Genomic DNA, 22,459 nt, shown 5'->3' on the forward strand with positions numbered 1-22,459 from the left:
TATGTCAAAAATGATAAATGAAGTAGCTAACTGTACTTTGAAACCCAAAGAGGCAGTAATGTTAACACCTTAAATAATCCTAAATTGCTCATATTTCATACTAATGAAGCTTTTAAGGTACCTGCCATGATTCTGTTAATGTGATTCTCTTTAATACAGATGCTTTTATCAGCACATTCTTTCAGTAAAAATAGCATTTTCACTGAATTTTAAGCTTAGTCATATTATACCATTAATTCCTAAGTATTATAGGTCCTTGTCAAGTTAGTAATACTTTCACAATATGTAAAAAACCTAACTCTACCTGTAGGACCAAACCTTTACAAGATGAGGAAAATTTTGTTAACATGAGCAAAAAAGTGAGCCAAACTTAATATAATAAATTTTTCCTCCAATAAACTTTATTAGTACTGTATCTAGGAAAACTCTATAAATTATATTAATTTACAATGTCAAACAAACCATGTGCTTGTTCATATTTTGGAAAAAAAATGAATACGTTTTTCAATGTCCTATTTGGAAACAATGTATCTCTCCATCTGTTGTATTTTCTAATGTGTTTTCAGGTATAATCTCATTAAGTATAAGACTATGAACTAAAGTTTATCATAGTACTGTAAGTTTTTATACTTTGCAAATATATTGTATTGAAATCGACAAAAATTTATTTATTTACTGAATACCAGTGTTTTATTCTCAATTATATAATCTATTCCCCATGGCCTGAATGACAGCAAAATTATTTATTTTGATACAGAAATGTTCCATTACAGAATTGTTAGTGAAAACGCTCCTGTTCATTATTATATACAGTGATTTTTTTTAAAATGTCAGAGGGGCGCCTAGTTGGCTCAGTCTGTTAATCGCCCAGACTCTTGATTTCGGCTCAGATCATGATCTCAGGGTTGTGAGATCAAGTTCCCTGTTGGCCACCCCACTAGGGGTGGAGCCTGCCATGAGATTTTCCCTCTCCTTCTCCCTCTTCCCTCTCTAAAAATAAATAAATAAATAAATAAATAAATAAATAAATAAATAAATAAGAATTTAAAAATTAAAAAAAAAATTCAAGGTAAGCAAATATAGATTTGTTTGTTTTAAAGCAATTATTTTCTTTAATTTCTTTTTTCATGAAATTTCAGGAATGATTTCATACTAAAATTTGGCCTATGCTCTGTGCAGGGAAGGCAACCATGAATCTGGTCCTCATTTTGTCTCTGAATGTGTAGGTATGGTTTCCAATTCATATCTCCTATAAACTCTGCCTGATTGGTGGTTGTCACCTCTCTTCAGAATTAGTGATCCCCTTGGTTCACTATTTCTATCTCTACTGTTCTCTGTTTTGGTCTATATGCCCAAATCTTTCAGACAAAAACCCCTTTACATTTTCTTGAAATGTTTTTCCTAAGAAAAGTATGCAAAGCGAAGGATTTTCATACGAAAGACTAAAGTAAAAAAGTATAATACAGAAAAAAATTTTTTTTTCTAGGAAAAGAGTTCTGCTAATGTCATGGGTCATGAAGCAAAAACTAAGAAAGGACTAGCAGGTGTGGGGCTGTCCTGGCTGGCATCTCTAAAGTAATTGCCATTTGGGCAACGTGACAAGTCCACCTATGTAAACCATCTGTTAGTTCTCTCACTCCATTTCACTGCACACCATTTGGACAAGCAAAAACAAAAAAGCAAAATGCTTAGAGCCAAACAATGCAGTGCTTTTGGATGTGAAATTCTTACGTTGACATAGTCCATTTGAAGTCCCTCGTTCATTCAGTTTCTGGGCTTACTGTATATATTTGGCTGGAATTTTTTTTTCTCATTCTTACATTTTTAAATGAAGAACTAGGTAAGAGCTCCTTGAAGACCTGAAAAATTAAGATTCCTTGGGAGCCCTTGCTAATGTTTTGAAAGTTCATTATATACCGTATGTTAAAGGCATTTCTTCTGCAATATGAAGGAGCATTTGCCTCCCCCGCCCCTTTATTTTAACTAGAAGCAAAAATACAAACCTTTCAATTGTTGAATTGAGAAAATAATATGAAAAGAGGAACATTATATATTCACAAAGCGGCACAAATTCATTACAGTGTGACTTGCCTTGCTGTGCTTCTTTATCATACACTTTCATATGAACAACCCCAGAAGTCTTATTTCTCAGGACGGTGGGGTTTCTTCCATCTCTTTTGCTGCAGGTTCCCAGCTGAGCTAAGTTTTGGTCTGCCCACCACAGTTTCTTATCTATAAAAGTGAAAAGATTTCTTCTATGAAAAAGATAATCATCTTATTAAATAATAATAAACAGCTATTAAAGTATAATACTTCCTGATTTCTTTTGTTACATTCCCAAACTCTGTTTCTAAGGGAAACGATGAAATCACTTTTATTCTTTTAGAAATACAAACCACAGTGATATTTTAAAGTTTAAATTTTCCTCCCTCCTCTCCAATTAGAGATTCTTGCCTTACCTTTTCTTAAAAAAAAAGAAAAAGAAAACACACACAATATAAATAATGCATATTCAAATTAATATGGAATTCAGATTATATTATTTACATACTTAAACATGATCACAGTAGTACTGTATTATATCTGTAAGTGAATGGCAAAATCCAACCAAATGTCCAAACAGCAATTATAAAGAAAAGACTGTACTATTTGTTTGCAATATGGAAGCTTTTAATAATTAGTACTCCCCACTACTGAGTTCCTCATAGGAACCTCTTTTATTTATTTATTTATTTTTTGCACAGCTCATGCCCCTTTCTTCAAAATTTTAATAATGTAAGCTGCTCAGTGTATGTGTTGAGTACATGTATTGAATATTTTTTGTTGAGTGCACGTATTGAATATGTCTCTTAGTAGAGACCCTGCAATGTGCTACAGATTAAAAAAAAAACAAAAAAATAGTGCTGACCGTAAGAAAGCTAGCATGCTGGTGAAAATGATAGACTTATTATTATTTTAGTCCAACGATCATACCAAAACTAGAAGGCATCTATTACCATTCTCATTTTATAGATGAAGAATCTGAGATTCATAGGGATTAACTATCTTAATCAAATTTATATACTTGGACTTCTTATCTCCAAAACTTGTGTTCTTTCTAAGACTTCATGCTGAGTGCATTAAAAATTTTAAAGAAAGGCAATAATTCAAAACAAAGTTCATAAATATAAAGGTTTTGAACAATTTAGACTTTTCAAGAAAACCCTAATTAATGACAATTGGGACCATATCAATTTCTACCTAGAAGTTAAAGGTTATTTAATTGTATGGAGAAAACAAAATAGTCTTTACCTTCACATTACATGCATTCTTATTCAAATTCTACGATATTTTGACTGAACCAAAGCCTAGTTTCAGATATTGCAAGAAGGATAGTAATACAGATATCAACAATCATCATCCCTTACTGAACTTGATTTTGTATAATGCACAATTCTAAACACTGCAGATAGATTAATTCATTTAATCTTCACAACAATTCTATTAGGTAAGTACTACTATTATTAAACCATTTTACAGAACACTGAGACAAAGTGAGGTTAAGGAGTTTTCCTCAGGTCATACAATAAATAGTAGCCCCAGATTATAGAACAAGCCCTGAATTTAGAGCCCATGGTTTTAATTTAACCTCTAGTGTCCCCTTCCATTGATGGATGGCGTTTAGTCTTCTCTCTCTTGATTACATATATATATATATATATATATATATATATATATATATATATATATACATACATATATATAGATAGCTTAGATTATTGAGTAGCCCATTCATTTTTTATTTACATTCCTGAATTGACATAAGACCAGAGAAATTCCCTGTGAAGAAAATGAGTAAAGACTCTTACTGTAGGGACTTTATTAAAAGGTGTACAGCATAGTACAGTAGACTGGGCACATGTGTGTTCTCTTTCAATTCTTCCAATAAGTCACTGTGATAGAAATATAGAAACACAAAGCAGAAAAACCCATCTATAAACTCATCTAATAAACAAGAGAATTAGGGGCATATGAGTAATGTATAAAAGATGGTATATAAATGGAAATAGGAAAATGGGCAAATAGGCTAAGTTGAAAACTGGAGCATGATTTTTTTCCCACTCTCAATTTTATTTTATACTCCAATTAAAAATAAAAATAAGATAAAATAAAATGTGATTTTTAAAATAGAAGAATGGAAGCCATCCCTCTCCACAGAACTCTGGATGACCTTGATTTCAGCTTGTAAATAATACATTGGGAGTGCTAATAAAGGTTAAAAATAGGATAATTAAGTGAAGATATTTTTATATGTAATATCACCTACCACCACCATGTCCTCAAACCCTTGCTCTGAATTTACAGAGGGTTAGCAACTGAGAGAAGTCTCAATTAAATACACAACCATAGCTCTTTTTAAAAATACTCAGCAAAAAGTTCGGAATGTGACGTCTGGTTCCCTGCAATAATGTTCTCTTCATTCTGACATTTGAGGGACCCAAAATCTGATCCCTAGCTCCCATCTAAAGCAAAATCTGCAAGTCATGGTATCCAATGCTATGCAGAGTTCCCCGTGAGAAACCCCCTCTCCAGAAAGATACCAAGTAAAAAGATTTTTATTTTCATGAAGGAGGAGGAAACCCATGATAGACATCCAGTTCTCCTTTGTTATACATTATGGGAAAACGAGAATCTCCAGTTCAATGAGAAAAGCCAGTAGAGTAAAAAGTAAACACTAAGAAAGACATAAAGACACATAAACATAATTCAAAAATATCTTTAAAAATTATCAAAGGCATTCAAGTACATGTCTTGTTCTAGAAAAATTAAAGATGCTGTAACAAGGAACAATGAAAGACAAATTCTTAGAACATTAAAAACATGTGGTTGAGAAAATCTTCCATAATACAGAGGAAAAGAGCAAACAGATAACATGATAAAAAAGGAAAGACAAGTTGACTATTAGTCTAAAATGTCACGTAGCCAGCATCACCAACCTGAGTAGAAATCATTGGATTCTGCCATGCATTTACAGGAAAAAAGAAAAAAAATCTGTCAATTTTACATAAGAATGTCCTTAACTGAACAGTAAAAAGTATTAATTTTATTAAATCTTGATCCTTCAGTATATGTCTTTTTAATATTCTGTGTGGTAAAATGGGAAGTATGCATAAAGCATTTCTGCTGTAAGCTAAAGTATAATTGTCTGGAAGAAATGTATTTATGAGATTTCTTAAGCTGCAAGAAAAATTAGCTACTTTTTTTTTCTTGAAGTTTTTATTTAAATTCCAGTCAGTTAATATACAGTGTAATATTAGTTTCAGGTGTAGAATTGAGTGATTCATCACTTACATACAACACCCAGTGCTCATCTCACTACATGTGCCCTCCTTAATAACCATCACACATTTAACCCATCCTTCCACCCACCACCCCTCCAGTAACTCTCAGTTTGTTCTCCATAGTTAAGAGTCTGTGAGTCCGTTTCCTGGTTTGCCTCTCTTTCTTTTCTTTTACTCTTTTCTTTTCTTTTCTTTTCTTCCTTTCTTTTTTAATTAGCTATTTTTTTCATAGAATATCATTCTTTACTTGAAAGAACACCTGACAGATAATCTATGCTTATTCAGACCTAGGTATGTGGCAGGTATTTCTCAAAAATGAATGAAATGGAGAAGAGAGTTGGAGGACTGACAATACCCAACTTCAAGAATTACTATAAAGCTACAGTAATTAAGACAGTGTGGTATTGATAGAAGAATAGACAAACAGATCCATGGAACAGAACAGAGAGCCGAGAAATATACCCCTATAAATACAGTCATCTGATTTTTGACAAAGGAGCAAAGGCAATACAATGGAGCAAAGACAGTTTCTTAAACAAATGGTGCCAGAACAGCTGGGTGTCTGCATACAAAAGAATGAATCTAGATACAGACCTTACACCCTTCACAAAAATTAACTCAAAATGGAATATGAACCTAAATGTAAAATCCAAAACTGTAAGACTTTCAAAAGATAACAGGAGAAATCTAGATGACTTTGGGTAAGGCGACACCATTTTTAGTTACAACATCAAAGACATAACCCATGAAATAAATGATTGATAAAATGGACTCATTAAAATTCTTCTGCTCTGCAAAAGAAAATATCAATACTTAGAAAACAAGGCACAGACATGGAGAAAATATTTACAAAAGGTACATCCGATAAAGGACCATTATAAAAAATACACAAAGAGCTCTTAAAATTCAACAATAAAATGAATAACCCAATTTAAAATAATGGGCCAAAGGTTGACACTTCATTAAAGAAGATATGCAGATAGAAAATATGCATATGAAAAGATGCTCCACATCGTATGTCATCAGAGAAATGCAAAGTAACATAACAATGAGATACCACAAGCACCTATTAAAATGGCTAAAATTCAGAACACTGACAACACCAAATACCAGTGAGAATGTGAAGCAACAAGAACTCTCATACACTGCTGATGAGAATGTAAAATGGTACAGCTATTTTGGAAGAAAATATGGCTTCTTACAAAATTGAAAATACTTTTACCATATGATCCTGCAATCTACTCTTTGGTATTTAAGGAGTTAAATGCTTATGTCTACACACACACACACACACACACACACACACAAACTTCCACATAGATTTTTACAGATTTATTCATAATTGCAAAAATTAGACTTGACTAGAAAAAAGAAAGGAAAAGAAAAGAAGAAAGGAAAAAAAAAAGAAAAGAAGAGAAAAGAAAAGAAAAGAAAGAAAAGAAAAGAAAAGAAAAGAAAAGAAAAGAAAAAACATCTTTATCCCTAACCACTAGAAGGTAGTCCACCTATGTCAGACTCAATGTTCCTTACCCCAAAAGTCACTGTCCTCCCTGTCAACTCTGTTAAAGAAGAATAATTTCCACAGACCAACATTCAAAATGCCAAGCACATTCTTTTGCCAGCCTCCTGGTCAATAGAGGTGGCCATGTAACTTAATCTAGATTACAGTTTCAGGGCAGGAGGAGCTTCTAGAAGTAACACAAAACCATGCTCTGTCTATGTAAAAAGTCTCTGAGGATAACCAGTTGGCTTCTAATGGGGCAGTACAGAGTTGTCAAATAAATGGGAGAAGAGGCAGAACAGAAAGAACCATGTCCTTAGGATAATGACCAAAGAAACCTGTGCCCAGAAAAGACTATAAACGCTCAGATAACAGCATCTCACTAGTGACCAGCATGAAACTACGACCATAGATATACTAGAAAAACTGTTGTAGGTTGTTGCTGTCCTCTAAAAACATACTGTTCATCAATCCTAATTCTTACTCAAGATTTTTCAAATTTCCTAATTATATACAGCCTAAAATTTAAAATTTCTTACCAGGTATCATGACATAATCTGAATTGATTCTATCTACTAAGATGTCTTTCTAACTTCCCTCTAGTACATGCATTTAATCCACTCTTATCACCTCACCATATTAATTTATTCATTCATTTTTCAACTAATATCGGGTATCTATTATATTTATAAAGTACTATGTAGATAGTGGGAAATGAAAGACAACGTCTGCCTTTATAGATCTTATGTTCTAGTGATGGAAAAATAAATACATAAACAAACAGGAAAGAAACAACTTTAATTCCTACAAATCAACAGCAAAAAATAAGTAAATAACCTGATTGAAAATAAGAAAAAGACTTGAATAAACATTTTTCTAAAGAAGACATGCAAATGGCCTACACATATATGAAAAGATGTCCAATATCACCAATCATCAAGGAAATGCAAATCAAAACCAGAATGAAATATCACTTCACAGTTGTGAAGATGGCTAGGATTAAAAAAAAAAAAAAAAAGATAACAATGCTAGCAAGGTTACAGAAAAATTGGAACCCTTGCACACACTGCTGCTGGGTAAATAAAATGGCAGACACACTACAGAAAATAGTATGGAGGTTCCTCAAAAAATTAAAAATAGAACTATCACATGACCTAGCAATCCCACACACCTAAGTATATATTCAAAGAAACTGATGTCAGGCTATCAAAGAGATATTAACACTCCAATGTTAATTGCAGCATAATTCAAAATAGCAAAGATATAGAAACAACCTAAATGCTTATTGAAGGATGAATGGTTAAAGAAAATGTGATATATACATACAATGGAGCATTATTCAGTCTTAATAACGAAGGAAATATTCTGGTAGAGAATGTTGATAATGAGAGGGTATCAATGTAAGGATACAGGTGGTACATAGGAAATCTCGGTATTTTCTTCTCAATTTTGCTGTGAACCTAAAACTCTAACAAAATTAAGTCTTCAAAAAAAAAAAAAAAAGGAGATTTTGCCGTATACAGCAACAGGGATGAACTTTGAGGATATCACGCTAAGTAAAATTAGCCAGTCAGAGAAGGACAAATACCTCATGATTCCACTTATATGAGGTATCTAAGCTAGTCAAACTCAGGAACAGAATAGAATGGTGTTGCCAGGGCTTGGGGAGAGAAGAAAATAGGGAGTTGCCCTTCAACAGGTATAAAGTTTCAGTTATACAAAAGCGGTAAATTCTAGAGATCTGCTATACGATATTGTGCCAGTAGCTAACAATATTGTATTGCACACTTAAAAATCTGTGAAGAGGATGGACCTCATGTTAAGTGTTCTTATCACAATTTAAAAAAAATAGGAAAGAAAATAACTAAAAACTTCTATTAGTGCTATGAAGAAAACAGGCATAGTTCCATTTTTTACTTATGTTGGTTTCCCCACCTTCGTCTGCACACAATTCCACTAGGGTCACCCTTCATTGCACAAGTAGAACCCCACCCTCAACAAAGTATTTCAGACTAGGATATCCCACATTGTCTCTTCCTTCTCACTGACGCTAAGCTGTCTACAGACAGAATCACATGGTTTTATATTTAATTGTTGCTTTTCCCTTTCTTTTCACTTGTACTAATTTTGACTCTTTATCCAGAGATGAAAGCTCTTGAGAACAAGGATCCTGTCTTGTACTTCTTTATATTCTTCACAAGTGCTTTGCATTCTTTTGAACTGAGCATGATATAGAAGTTTCCTATAAACATGTGAAATGATTAGGGAAATAAATATTCCTAAAAATATCTCCCATAACAAATCATAACTTAGAAAACATTTAAATAAAGCCATCTCTCCCATTCCCTGTTGATATTATCTTCTCAAAAATACCTCTTTTTAAATATATTTTTTCAAGGATCTCTCGAACACAAAGGACTTTGGTTTTTACTGCGTATTGCTTATCACATGTGCTTCTCTCACTTTTTTCTTTCTCACATTGTTGTTGACTTGAATATATTAGAATCTTCAGAAATTACCAAAATGCAAAGACTGCTTGCTTAACTTCATGTCAGTAATTAAGAATATCTCTACTTCACAATTATGGGTTAAATTGTGTCTCCCAAAATTCATATGTTCAAGTCTTAAGTCCCAGGACTTTAGAATGTGACTATTTTCAAAGATAGGGATTTTAAGAGGTAATTAAGTTAAAATGAAGTATTAAGATGGGTCCAAATCCAATATGACTAATGTCCTTAAAAGAAGAGAAAATTAGAAGAGAACTAATATATAGAATTATTAAATCACTATATTGTACACCTGAGACTAAAATAACACTGTATGTTAATTATACCCGTATCCAAAAAAAGAGAGACAGAGAAAGACGGAGAAAGAGAGAGAAAAATAGGACAGAGATACATACACACAGGGAAGACCCAGGGAGGAGAAGACACCCATCTGCAAGTCATAGAGAGAGGCCTCAGTAGATACCAAGCATGCTGACACCTTGATCTCAAGACTTCAAGCTCCAGAAGAGTGAGAAAGTAAATTTCTGTTAAGCCACCCAGTCTGTGAGGCTTTGTTATGTAGCCCTAGCGAAAGAATACATTTACTAATAGACCTATTAAAGGAATTTATGAAATATAAGAATTGACATAAATAACAAATATAAATTGATTCTGCCATACAGTCTCTAAAATCTTCATTCAAAAGACAATGAGAAAGAGGAGGAAAGGACGGGGAGGAGAGGAGAGGAGAGGAGAGGAGAGGAGAGGAGAGGAGAGGAGAGGAGAGGAGAGGAGAGGAGAGGAGAGGAGAGACAAGGGAATTAAATTTACTGAAATGCGCTAAGTTCTAGGGCCTTTGCTAGGCTCTGAACATAAGCAAATATGACTGTCTCATTTAATCATCATAAATGAGATGTGATGTGTTAATACACCTCCTGTTGTTAAAGATGAGCAAACAGAAGGTCAGAAGGTGACCTTCTCCAAGGTCACACAGCAGAAGCATGGTGGGAACTCTCAGTTGCTATTAACTGAATTTCAATGCTCTTTCCACTGCACAGCTCTGCACATAAAATGGTATACCCACTAGACTTAATAGCACTATATCCTGCCATGCAAAATTACTTGATAAATATAAAGCTTGGTCCCAAATTAAAAATGGTTGAAATGTATGTTTCAGTTATTACATTGTAAAATTATAATTACAAAGTTTTAAAGTTTTAATAAAGCCTGTCTTCTTAAATATATTATCAAAATTGATAGCTTATTTTTTAAATACTCAGAATATGTACTTTGTTGAACTATACCAGAACTATTGAGATCCATATTTTAAAAAGTATATTTTTCAAAAATTAGCCCTTTATATTTAAAATATAAAATATAACATTATGCCTAGTTACATCTGAATTACAGATAAAGGACAATTGATTTTTATATAAGTATGTCCTAAAAAATACCTATACAAAAAATATTCATTTATATGAAATTCAAGTTTAACTGGGTATCCTGTATTTTATCTGGCAGTTCTATTATCTCTACTCTCTTCTGAAACCCCAAAATTTACAAGAAAGCAGTGAAGAAGGCATAAGCTTATAAAGACAAGGAGGTCATTATAAAGGAAAAAAAGACCATAGCTATAAAAACTGTAGTGGGTTGGAGCGCCTGGGTGGCTCTGTCGGTTTTAGCGTCTGCCTTCAGCTTAGGTTGTGATCCCAGGGTCCTGGGATTAAGCCCTACATCAGGGCCCCTGCTCCACGGGGAGCCTGCTTCTCCCTCTGCCTCTGCCTCTGCCTCTCTCTCTCTTTCTGCTTCTCATGACTAAATAAATAAAATATTTTTAAAAAATTGTACTGGATTAAAAACAGATTATAATTGGTGACTGACTTTATAGATAAAATGAAAATCTAGACCTGCAAAGGGAGGAGGCCAGATACAAACTACTCTGCACTGCAGAACTTCAGAATAGGTGAGAAACTGGGAACGTTCAGGCCTCTAAAGACAGGGAGTTAGATGCCACTGAAAGAAAGATGACTGGTTTAGTCTGTTTGAGAAGGAGTTAGAGTCAGACGGACATAGCCTAGACAGTGCTGCTCTTTACACCTGGTCAAAGAGTTAGAGAAATACCCTCTGGAGAGGATGACCGAGGACACTGAAAATAAGACACAACTGAGGGTCTGGATATTATCAATAAATAAAGGGATTAAGTGATAATCTACATTAGTGGTTCTCAAATTAGAGAATAAAATAGAATCATCTGGACCCCCATTCAGTCATCAGAAGTAAAAACCAGACAGTCATCTCTTTGTCCCTCACCTCCTCCACGGTCTCACCCAAGTGCCAGCCAGTCTGAGTAAGCTCAGTTAATTCTTCACCCTTATTATCTCAGCAATGTTTTATCTCCTCTCCATTCCCAATGAAACTGCGGAGCTCAAGGCCTCAGCACCTGTCATTCTCTCATTGCTAAGGAAACACTAGAGTGATCTTTCCAAAATGCAAATCTGAGCATATCACTCCTCTGGTGCTTAAAACTCTCCAATGGCTTTCCCCTGCCAACCCCCTAAGCAGGGCACAAAGGCCATCCATGATTTGCTGCCTGCTGAATTTTCCATCACCCGATCTATTACTGCCCCCAGTGCTCCATGTTCCAGGAATATTGAATTGCAGTCAACTTTCAGTTATCCCAGGATAGATTAACCATGTTGTGGCAGAAACATATATAGAAATAATCAAAAGGCAGCTTATCTGTAAAGAGAAATAATTAAAACTACTGTGAATAAGAGAAATACATACACATCAGTATGAGTCTATCATTTCCATTTGTATAGGAACTATTACATTTTTACATTTTCTCTCCTGCAAATCAGAAACGCCCCTCCACCTGGGCAATATGTTTGCTTCCAGCAGCAGTCTGTTAGCCTGTTAGCTGCCCTTCTGTGCAGGAGCAGCTCTCTGTAGTTTGTCTGAAACCTGCAAAAATCTGTTCCTTACGGTTGTGATGGAACTAGACGTCTCTTTGCTCTGCTTAGACTTGGTTTTTGTTGTTTTTCTTAAACAGAGAATTTGGAAAAGGACAGTGAAGGTGGGATGAAGAGCACTGCAGAACAAAGCCCAGAATTCTGTCGAAGCCTTTGTGACCTTGAACTGACAGTTATGGCCCTAAACTCTCGATTCATTGTTATATTGAGAGCATTGCCTCATTGAGAGCTGAGGGGGCAGTCTGAGGTTATAGGGAGAAAAACTTGAGAATGGCAGGTAATTTAATTTCCAAGTTGATGGCTTCACTGTGTTGCCAGTGAACTAGTATTCCTGCAATGATGGAGAGAATGACAGTGAGAGGGAGGAATTAGCTGACAAAGACAAAGCAGCTCCAAATAACTGCTTGCTGGGGTGTTTAAAAAAAAAAAAAAAGTAGAGTTTATTCATGAAAATTGATGTTACCTAAGATAGTTTTCATTAGAAACAGGGAGTGGAGAAAGAGCAGGAGGAGGCTCAAATAACAGAACAGGCTATTTGAACATTTTAATTGCATACATTTGTATTAAATATTCATCCTGTATCACAGTTGTGTTTAATTGTGCCTGAACTATGTTCTACCTGTGTCCTCCTTCCATTTTCCATTATCCCAGTTAATAGGTTAATAAATTGTTGATAGTATATATAATTTTCCAAAATGATGATTCCCAAACATCTCTATGCTTTTTTGCATTTGCCCCCAGTTTACTTCCCTACCTCCACTACTATATCCACCTCTACTCCCATTATCTGAATAATGGACACATTTTCAGACTATGTTAAAATGATACTTCTGTTTGGAAGCTTTGATTGCCTCAAAAGGGGAAGTGGTTCACCAGATTCTTTGTGTTCTGTGATTTGTGTATAATTATATTATAACCTTCATAATCCCATAATACTTTTTAAATTTACATGTATGTCTCCTTATTTAAAATGTAAGATTCTTTAGGGCAGGAATTACATCTTATTAACTCTCATCCTCCATACATATGCCAATGCCATTCCCATGAATGGTTTTCAAGGCTGTAGTAGGTGAGAGAATGAAATTTGGAGTCATACATACCTCCTTTGATGCCTGGCTATGACACTAACTCACTGGGTGATCCTGAGAAACTTACTTGGACCCTTAATATTTGTCTTCCCATGTATAAAATGAGAAAAATTCTACCACCCTCACATAATATATGAAGTATTAGCTAAGTAATTCGAATGGTAAAGACAATAATCGGTAGCTTACTGAATAAACGAATGAGTCAACAGAAAATCTGAAACATATACATGAATATATTGATTCTATTACATAAACAATTAAGAAAAATATTCTACTCATTATTAGTAGGAATGTGTGTGGAATTACTTTTTCAAAATGACAGATGGATATGCATCATGTTTCTATGATTTTATACTACTTCTCTTGTGGCTAATGAAGAGTAACATAATTTGCAACCCCAATAATGTGCCACCCCTTTGTCATAAGGATTATTTTGATGTGATTATTCTGAGAAAAAGCAGACACAGGAGAAGCTCTGAAAACAGTAGAAGTTACCCTTTTGTAAGGGATATTTATGTTAGAAAGGAGGCCTGTACCACGAAGAGAGCTAATACCAGAGATCACCTGTTTACCGGAGAAACTTCCTGTATAGCAGGGCAACCTTTATTTACCAAGCATTTCCTTTTCTCACCTTCCCATTAATTGCCTTCTCCCCTTTGAAGTCCCAGACCCCTGTCCCTTTCCTTAGCTAAGGATGATATATAAACCTCAATTATCTGGCTGCCTTTCCAGTCTCCTATCTTTTGGGGGCTTCTGTACACACACAAATTATTTTTTTCCTGTTAATCTCCCCTTTATTATAGGAAGCTCTCAGCCAAGAATCTTCAAGAGTAAATGGAAAATTATTTTTTCTTCTCTATACTAGTCATAATCATTAGCATGGAGGTTGGTTGAAATTAGTAGTGTAATTCTTGACAGTAGGAAAGAATTATGATATTTTCCTATGGTGATCACTCCAAAGGTGATCATCAATTCCAAGTTGTACACAAGATAACTTATTTGGGTAGGAAAAATAAAATATTAGAACTTCCATTTATAGTTGTAAACAAGTGAGATATTAGTGTTCAAAGAAAACAACCTCATTCTTTGTTTGATATTTACTTACACATTGTTTAAGTGAAAGGCTTAAGAGAATAATTTCCCCCCTGTTAAGGGCCCCCTTGCTTAAGAAAGGTCTAAAAAGGGTTAAGTTAGGTAATGGCTTTCCTCTTTTGGACTGAATTGTGCGTCCCCAAGATTCATATGCCAAATCCTTAACCCCCTATGTGACTGCATTTGGAGACAGGGTCTTTAAAGAGGTAACTAAGGATCATGAGGTCATAAGGCTGGGGTCCTAACCCAATAGAACTGGCTTCAGTTTAAGAAGAGACACCATAGGGCACCTGGGTGGCTCAGTCGTTAAGCGTCTGAGGCTCAGGGCGTGATTCCGGCATTCTGGGATCAAGCCCCACATCTGGCTCCTCCGCTGGGAGCCTGCTTCTTCCTCTCCCACTCCCCCTACTTGTGTTCCCTCTCTCGCTGGCTGTCTCTCTGTCAAATAAATAAATGGAATCTTTAAAAAAAAAAAAAAAAAAGAAGAAGAAGAAGAAGAGGCACCAGTAGTGTGAGCACAGAGTAAAGATGACAAGAGGACACAGTGTGAAGGCAGTCATATGCAAGCCAAGAGGCCTGAAGACAACAGAAGAGAAACAGAACCTGTTGACTCCTTTATCTTGGAATTCCAGTCTAGACTTGTGAGAAAATAAATTTTTACTGTTTAAGATACCCAGTCTATAGTGTTTTGTTATGGCAGCCTTAGCTGACTGATACACTACCCCATATCTACTAGTTTGTTAAAAGCTTCCTGGGGAAGTTATTAAAAAGAGTCTGAGACATTTTGAAGGACCAGGCTGAGAAGCACAACTGAGAGAAAATTCACCCTAAATTGAAAGCAGAACTGAACCTTACCTCTAAAATTCATTCCATTTACCTACATCCAAATTCTTTCTAAGATCTCTATTCCTTCCACTTCCACTGGTACCACACTAGTCCAAGCTATCACAGTCTCTCACCTGAACTCCTATACGAGCCTCCTGAAGTTTCCCAGCTTCTATTCTTGCCTCTTCCTTAGCCCAGTCTTCACACACTAGCAAATAATATTTTTAAAACACATCCAGATTACAAAACTCCTGTTTAACCCTTCAACTGGCTATTAGAACAAACTCCTTAGTCTGTACCATTTTGGGTACCTTCCTCTGGATCCCTCCCAGTGGCCCTCCTCTTCTCTGGAACAAAGCTCCTGCCACTCTAGCCATGTTAACCACAATATGCCAAGCACTTTTTGTCCTTAAGGCCTTTGTATTTGCTATTTTCTCTGCTCAGAAAATTCTTCCTTGGAAATTTTCACAATTTCCAAGAGAAACTCCCAAGTTTCCAGAGAAACTTTCTGTATAGCAGACAACCTTTGTTTACCAAGCATTTCCTCTTCTCACCTTCCAAACAGCACTCTGGCAAAAACAGTCCAAATAGCACCTCTTTGGCAAAAATTTCCCAGAAATTCTACTCTGTTTTCCAAACAGAGATAACCAGGATGAAACTCTCTGTTCCTGGTAATCAAATACCATATAAAATAGTATCCAGGAAGAATTAATCTCAGTAGACTTTGTTCTAAATATATCTTGATTATTCTGTGCAGGTCTTGGTTTTTAGTTTTTGGAAGAAGCCTGAAAGATGGGAAGACTTAGAAGATAACAATCATGATGTAGAAGGGTCTGAGAATCATGCCATTCTGAATGAAATTAAACAAAACAAAATAAAACAAAACTAAGTTTCTTACCAGATAACTCAGGTGAGGAGACAGAGCAAGGAAAAATAGTCCTACTGCTTTCATCAACTGACAAAATGCTTATGAGAGCAAAAGAAGATGAATGGTAAGGCCTTAAAAATTTCTAAACAATTTGACCCAGAAATGCTACATCTAAAACGGTATCCTAAGCTCAGTAAATAACTACTTATTAGGATAGCCATCACAATATTTATAATTTCAAAAAAAAAGAACTTTAAAACTTAATATTTATATGTAAGTGATTATTTAAATAAAATATCATATAAGTATATGGCAGAATATTATGTAAACATTAAAATGACATTGTAGAAACACTGATCTAGAAAACAATGTTTAAGACAAATTAAAAGTGAAAGGAAGTTTACGTATAATCAAAAATATGTATGTCATAAATATTAACACAAGCTTTAAACCACAGTTTTATAAAAAAATTCTTGATATTTTGAAAATGTTACTATTTTTGCCCATTTTAAAAATAATTTACTGTATTTGCATTCATATTATGTAACTTCAACTTCAATTTCAATTAATATAACTCATTTTTACAGGGTGCTTCTTGAGCAAATTTTTTCTTTTAATATATGAGAATTAACTAGCATTTTATCCTGGTTTGACCACACAGCATATTACAAGGTTCCACTATTTTAAAAATTGCTTCAAATGACTGTTCTAAATTAGATAATTTGCTGTTCTGTCCCTATTATTAAACTATGAATATTGTTGTTGCAGTTACTACCCAACTCTTGATACTGCCAAATAATTAATGTGATAAAATTTACTGATTTAGAAATACACGTGTGGGTAAATATAAATAAATTACTGGGGAAAAGGTCAAAAAATAAATAGTCACAAATGATCTTTGGTGATCCTATTTGACAGGTTCTCGCCTCTCCCAAATAATTTAATGCATCTATTCCCTTGAAAATAAAAACATGTAAAACCTCTATAATGTAGCACAAGTCAGGGGAAAAGTTGCCTATTTAAAAAATCAGTTATTATGTCATTGCATCTCAATACTTTCAATTGAGTTGAATGAGACATATGTCAGCTGGAGCATACTCTTGAGTCAAAAAACAAAAATAAAATTGTTTTATAAAGTGAGCATCATTCTACAATCCTTTATTTTATAGTTCATTAAATCATGAGTGTCATATTTTAAATATAAATTAGAAAATAAAGAAGAATGCGTGTGCCCTTTATAAAGAAATCCAGAATGAGTCTCCTTATATGATCACTTCATTGTGCCCTCATTTTTATAACAAGAAATCTACTAGAGAAGGACTCTATGTTTGACAGTGATCACAATATAATTTAGTTCCCGAAAAAGGAATGTAACTCTGAATTTGCAAATAATTCATTTTCCATTATAGTTGGGATTAAAAAAAAATGGTCACTTATTGATACAAATTTTTATGAAGAAAGATGATCTGGAGATGTGATTTTTGTCATTCTACACCAAGTAATCTCCAACTTTGACTAGGTTTCTCACAACCAGAATTCCCTGCAACAAATCTGGATGGCACAATATCATAAGGAAGAAAAATACACACACACACACACACACACACACACACACACACTATACATACACGAATGCTTAGATGTAATTTCTATGGAAATGATTCGGAGGTATATTCACTATTTCAAAAAAAGAAAAACATGTTTCGAGGGGGTTGTTCAGATAAATTTTTAAATAATAGAACATGGTTAAATAACTTTGAAATTTTACTGACAGTATGTGTTATGCCTACATTCTATAACTATAAAGCTTTTATGTATTTTGTCCATTCACAGAAATATAAGAAATATTCCAGCTTAAGAGGTCTTCAATATGTTTGCCACCATTAAAGGCAATCTTGGTGATGACAAGGTCAAATCACCCTTAAAAAAAAAAAAAAAAAAACAGATAAATGTTTTTCTTCTAAATTGAAATTGTAGTAATCCTTACCTTGACACATGTATTATTTTTGTATTTGTTATTGCACAAACTAAAGAGTCCTCTTGTAAAGGTTTCTGGGTCACCCACCTGTCCTTCTAAAACTCATCACATCTTTTAAGCAAAGCTCTTACCTCTATTCTAAGATTATAGTCTTTTTTCCTCCCATACATAATCTCATTTGGAGTCACTTCAGAGCAAAATAATCTTATCACTGGCCTTTTGAGTGCTGTCCATCTTTGAAACATCTACATTATAAGCTACACAGAACAATTTTACATACAATTTAAAAACCTAAAAGCATCATATTTTTAAAAGGTGCACCTGATTTATGTTCTTTCATTTTTCCCCCTATATAACACAGAATATTCCTTGAATGATTATGTTTAAACATGGAGCAGAATTAATTAAAATTAAATTGATGAGGACATTTCTTTCCACTTTGTAATGCTTAATATTCTCTCCACATTATATGAGACCGTGCTGATGCTAATAATGGAAAGGGGGGAAAAAAGAAATTTAAATATACTAATGCCCAGGTACATTTTTTTTTCATTTACCTAAATCTAGGTATATATGGCCCCAGAAGATTCTTTGTAATTAAATGCCATCTATCCAAGTCTAATTTGAGTCGACCAGAATCACCAAATAGCAAAAAGGGCTCAAGTTTGATTGTTTAACTTCAGTTTAAGTGAGTAATATTCACCAGATCATAATATGATTCCAAGTTATTTGTTACTTTCCAACATGGGATAATACATACAGAATATTGGCAGACTTGTGGAATGACCTTTTTGGTTCTCTTGATTCATTTTCAAGATTCATTACATTGCTGTTGTAATTATATTAACTCAAAAATCTATTATAAATCTAAAACATGTCATGTCTTTTTGTACTCTACACATTTTTTTCTTTTTAAATGAAAGAGGAGATATGGGGCAATATAAAACAATTATGTCTCTACCCAAAGAAAATATGCATTATCAAATTTGTTCTTTTTTAATGCCATAAACATGAACAACGTGCATTTATTTTTCCTGAAAAAAAAAATGATTCCAGAAAAGTTAACCTTTAACAGTTTATAAAGGGGAGACAATCACTATTTAATGCTTTTAAGTATGGTAAAGCTGAGATGATTTAATTATACCATTTATGTTAATGAGACCATTCTCTGATCACTAATTATAATCTGGTTACAAAAATAGTACTATGATGTACTTTGCAATTGTAGTATTTATCCATTCTGTTAGGTAATTAGCATTAAGAAGAGCAACATATTGGAACACAGCAATTTAAGGTGACAAAAATTGCTGGAATAGTATCACATATAGTCCTTTGGAGATTTCTCGTAGTACTTTTAATGTAAATTTTGATGGGCTATTAGTTTTCATTAATGGTAGTTTGAGTACTTAGAGAAGACAACTATGTACTATACTTAGTGCTGGGCAAACTGCCTGGATATATTTCATATATTACTGTTACTTTAATGAATAGTGTTATGGCAATTAGAAGACTGATGGCTTAGAAAATTTAGGTGGATATATTTGAAGTTCTTTGCACTAAGTGACATTGCCTGGTGTACACTAAAAAGTATGTTATCCCTTTTTGAAAAGTATGATTTGAAAGGAGAATTACTTTAAATATATAGCATAATAATAGTGCATTTAAAATAAACTGGTTTCTAGATATCAAATTACAAATAGAGATGCAATAAGTATAACAATTAAATCGCTGGATTTTTTTGCTGAAAAGCATATGTAAACACAATTTTTAAGTAAATAGAGTATCTTCTGAATCTTTTTAAGTGATATGCTGTTTGTTCAGCTTTTGACTACTTGTATTTTTAAGTAGAACATGCTTACATAATTCAAGTATAAACACAACAATAATCATGTAAATATCTAATATAAGTGCATTGATGATCTGTATATCTAAGAGAATTAATATTTTTTCAATCCTTGCGATAGCAACTGGGGTTATTTTCCTGAACTGTTTTAAAGACTCTTAATTAAAAGAACCATTTTCACGCATTTTATTCCATCTTTCATGAATGCTTTCTACTGAGTAATTTTTTATAAATATAATGATCTGGTGTCTAGAGATCATTCTCTCAAAAAAAATCTGTTTTTTTTTAAATAAGTTAATACTCTTTCTAAATCCAGATATTTTTAACTGGCATAATACAATTGCATAAACATATAAATCATTAAAGCTTTTAATTTTAAAACAATTGAAAATCAAGCAACAAACTAAGAGTTCTTCAAAGTTAAGTGTTCTAAATAACTGTAATTATTTTCTTCATATGATTGATTTTATGTTTTTTAATTTCTAGAAACATTAACCGTAACAGCTTGAAATAATCATATTTACTACAAATTTCTCTTCTTTCTTATTAAAATACATAATTATTAATAGTAACATTGTATGTAATAAATTGGAAATAAAGCAAAACACATGGGGCAGAACTAATTCCATCATCATTAAGAATTTCATAAACATGAAAGCTAAATCTTTAGAAAAGTTATTGTAGATAGCTACTTCTAGCTCATACTATAAGCATCAGTTAACTATGTATTCTATTTTAGTAGACTACTTTAGCGGCAGCACATGAAATATCAAGTATTTTTTAAGCAGAGTAAAACTTTCATGGAGAAGGAAAATAAATTAAATGCCTATAGCATTAAAAAAATAGACTGTCCATCTAAAAGTAACAGATGTTCAAAAATATGGTCAAATAGTCAATTTCTACTTCTTGTTCTTTCTTCCTTACATGTTCTCCCCCCGCCCCGCATACCTGAATGACTCACTTCCTCACTTCCTTCAGATTTTTGCTCAGCTGTCATTTTCTAGTGAAAATTGCCATGACCTCTCTACTTAAAATTGTAATTTTTCTGGCTCCTTCCTCTCGACTCAACACTACACTCCTTACTCTTATGCCCTGATTGAATTTTCTCCATTAGTACCTTCTATCACCTGACAAACTTTATTTCACTTGTCTATTTGCTTATACACTTGTTTTCTCCCACTGTGAATATCAGCCCCTTAATGATGGATGTGTTACCTGCTGTAAGCTCTCTTGTATTCCTAGCACCTAACTTAGTGCCTGGCTCATAACAGTCACTTGCTAAATTGCTGAAGGACTAGACGAATTGAATTTGGGACAAATAAATAACTATCTGCATTATAATACACAATATATAAGACTAAAATACATATAAACAGAAAAGACACAAATCCAGACTCTTTTTCATTACATTACATTTAAAAGAAAGAAAACAGAAGGAGTCTTTTTGATCTACGTTTCTCAACCTCAGCACTACTGGCATTTTGAGTCAAATAGTTCTTGTTAGGGAAGGCCACACTGCCTTTTAAGATGTGTCCTCGTATCCCTGTTTTATACCCACTAGAATGAGAGCAGCAACCTCTCTACCCAGCATTTGTGACCATCTAAAATGTCTTCAGACATTTCCAAATGTTGCCCGATGGACAAAATTGCCTTGGGTTGAGAATAACTTGGGTAGTGAAAAGAGCTCTAACTTTGGAGTTAGAATTATGTTAGTGACACAGCTTTGACCTTGGACAATCCACATTGCTTGCAGCAGTAACACTGCAGTCACAGTACATTCTTTTTGCATGGTCACTGTGTCTATTAGGCACTAATATGTGTACATTTAGAGAGTAGATGCTCTGTAAAAATAGTTATTGAGATAAACAGTGCAGCATAATGGATAAAAATATGATTTTAAAAATATATCTAGATTTGTGTTTTTAACTAAAGAAATGCATACGTACTGTGATAAAAATTGGAGCATTCTCTACAGACTTTTTGAACCTAGCTATTTTTAATTTAAAAATATATTTTGGCTAATAGTTCAAACCAATATATAGATTTACCTCATATTTAATAGCTGCATTATATTTCACTATACAGATATTTCATGATTCATTTGGCTAGTCACTTATAATAGATATACAGATTTTTTCCCTTGACACTTCTAATCACAAGCACAACTTCAAAGTATGTTCTTGCATACATCTCAGTGCACATATCTTAGTGCAGCTATGTCTAGACGAAATTCCTAGAAGCAGCACAGGCTTTAAAGTCTAAGAATCATGGACTGGAAAGCTTGCTATACCATTTATTAACTATGTAACCGGAGTGATTAATTTAGGCTGGCTGAGCCTCTGCTGGGACCTCTGGAATAAACAGTCCTAATGATACCTGTCTCAGGAGATTGCTGTGAGAATTTCATGAGGTAAGATTTGTAAACTAAAAACAAGAATGCTTTATTTATTTAGACTGTCAATTATTCTTATTAAAGAGAATAATG

At 33.7% G+C, this 22,459-nt stretch overlaps 1 protein-coding gene across 1 annotated transcript in view; it reads right to left on the bottom strand.

Moving 5' to 3' along the window:
- Positions 1-22,459, bottom strand: part of LRP1B (LDL receptor related protein 1B) — a 1,450,575-nt gene that overhangs the window by 485,802 nt on the left and 942,314 nt on the right. Inside the window, exon 33 of the mRNA XM_057306380.1 lies at positions 2,088-2,232. Coding sequence (XP_057162363.1) covers positions 2,088-2,232 — 145 coding nt within the window. The remainder of the gene's footprint in view (positions 1-2,087; positions 2,233-22,459) is intronic.

This window comes from Ursus arctos, unplaced genomic scaffold (assembly GCF_023065955.2).
Source record: "Ursus arctos isolate Adak ecotype North America unplaced genomic scaffold, UrsArc2.0 scaffold_1, whole genome shotgun sequence".
NCBI lineage: Eukaryota > Metazoa > Chordata > Mammalia > Carnivora > Ursidae > Ursus > Ursus arctos.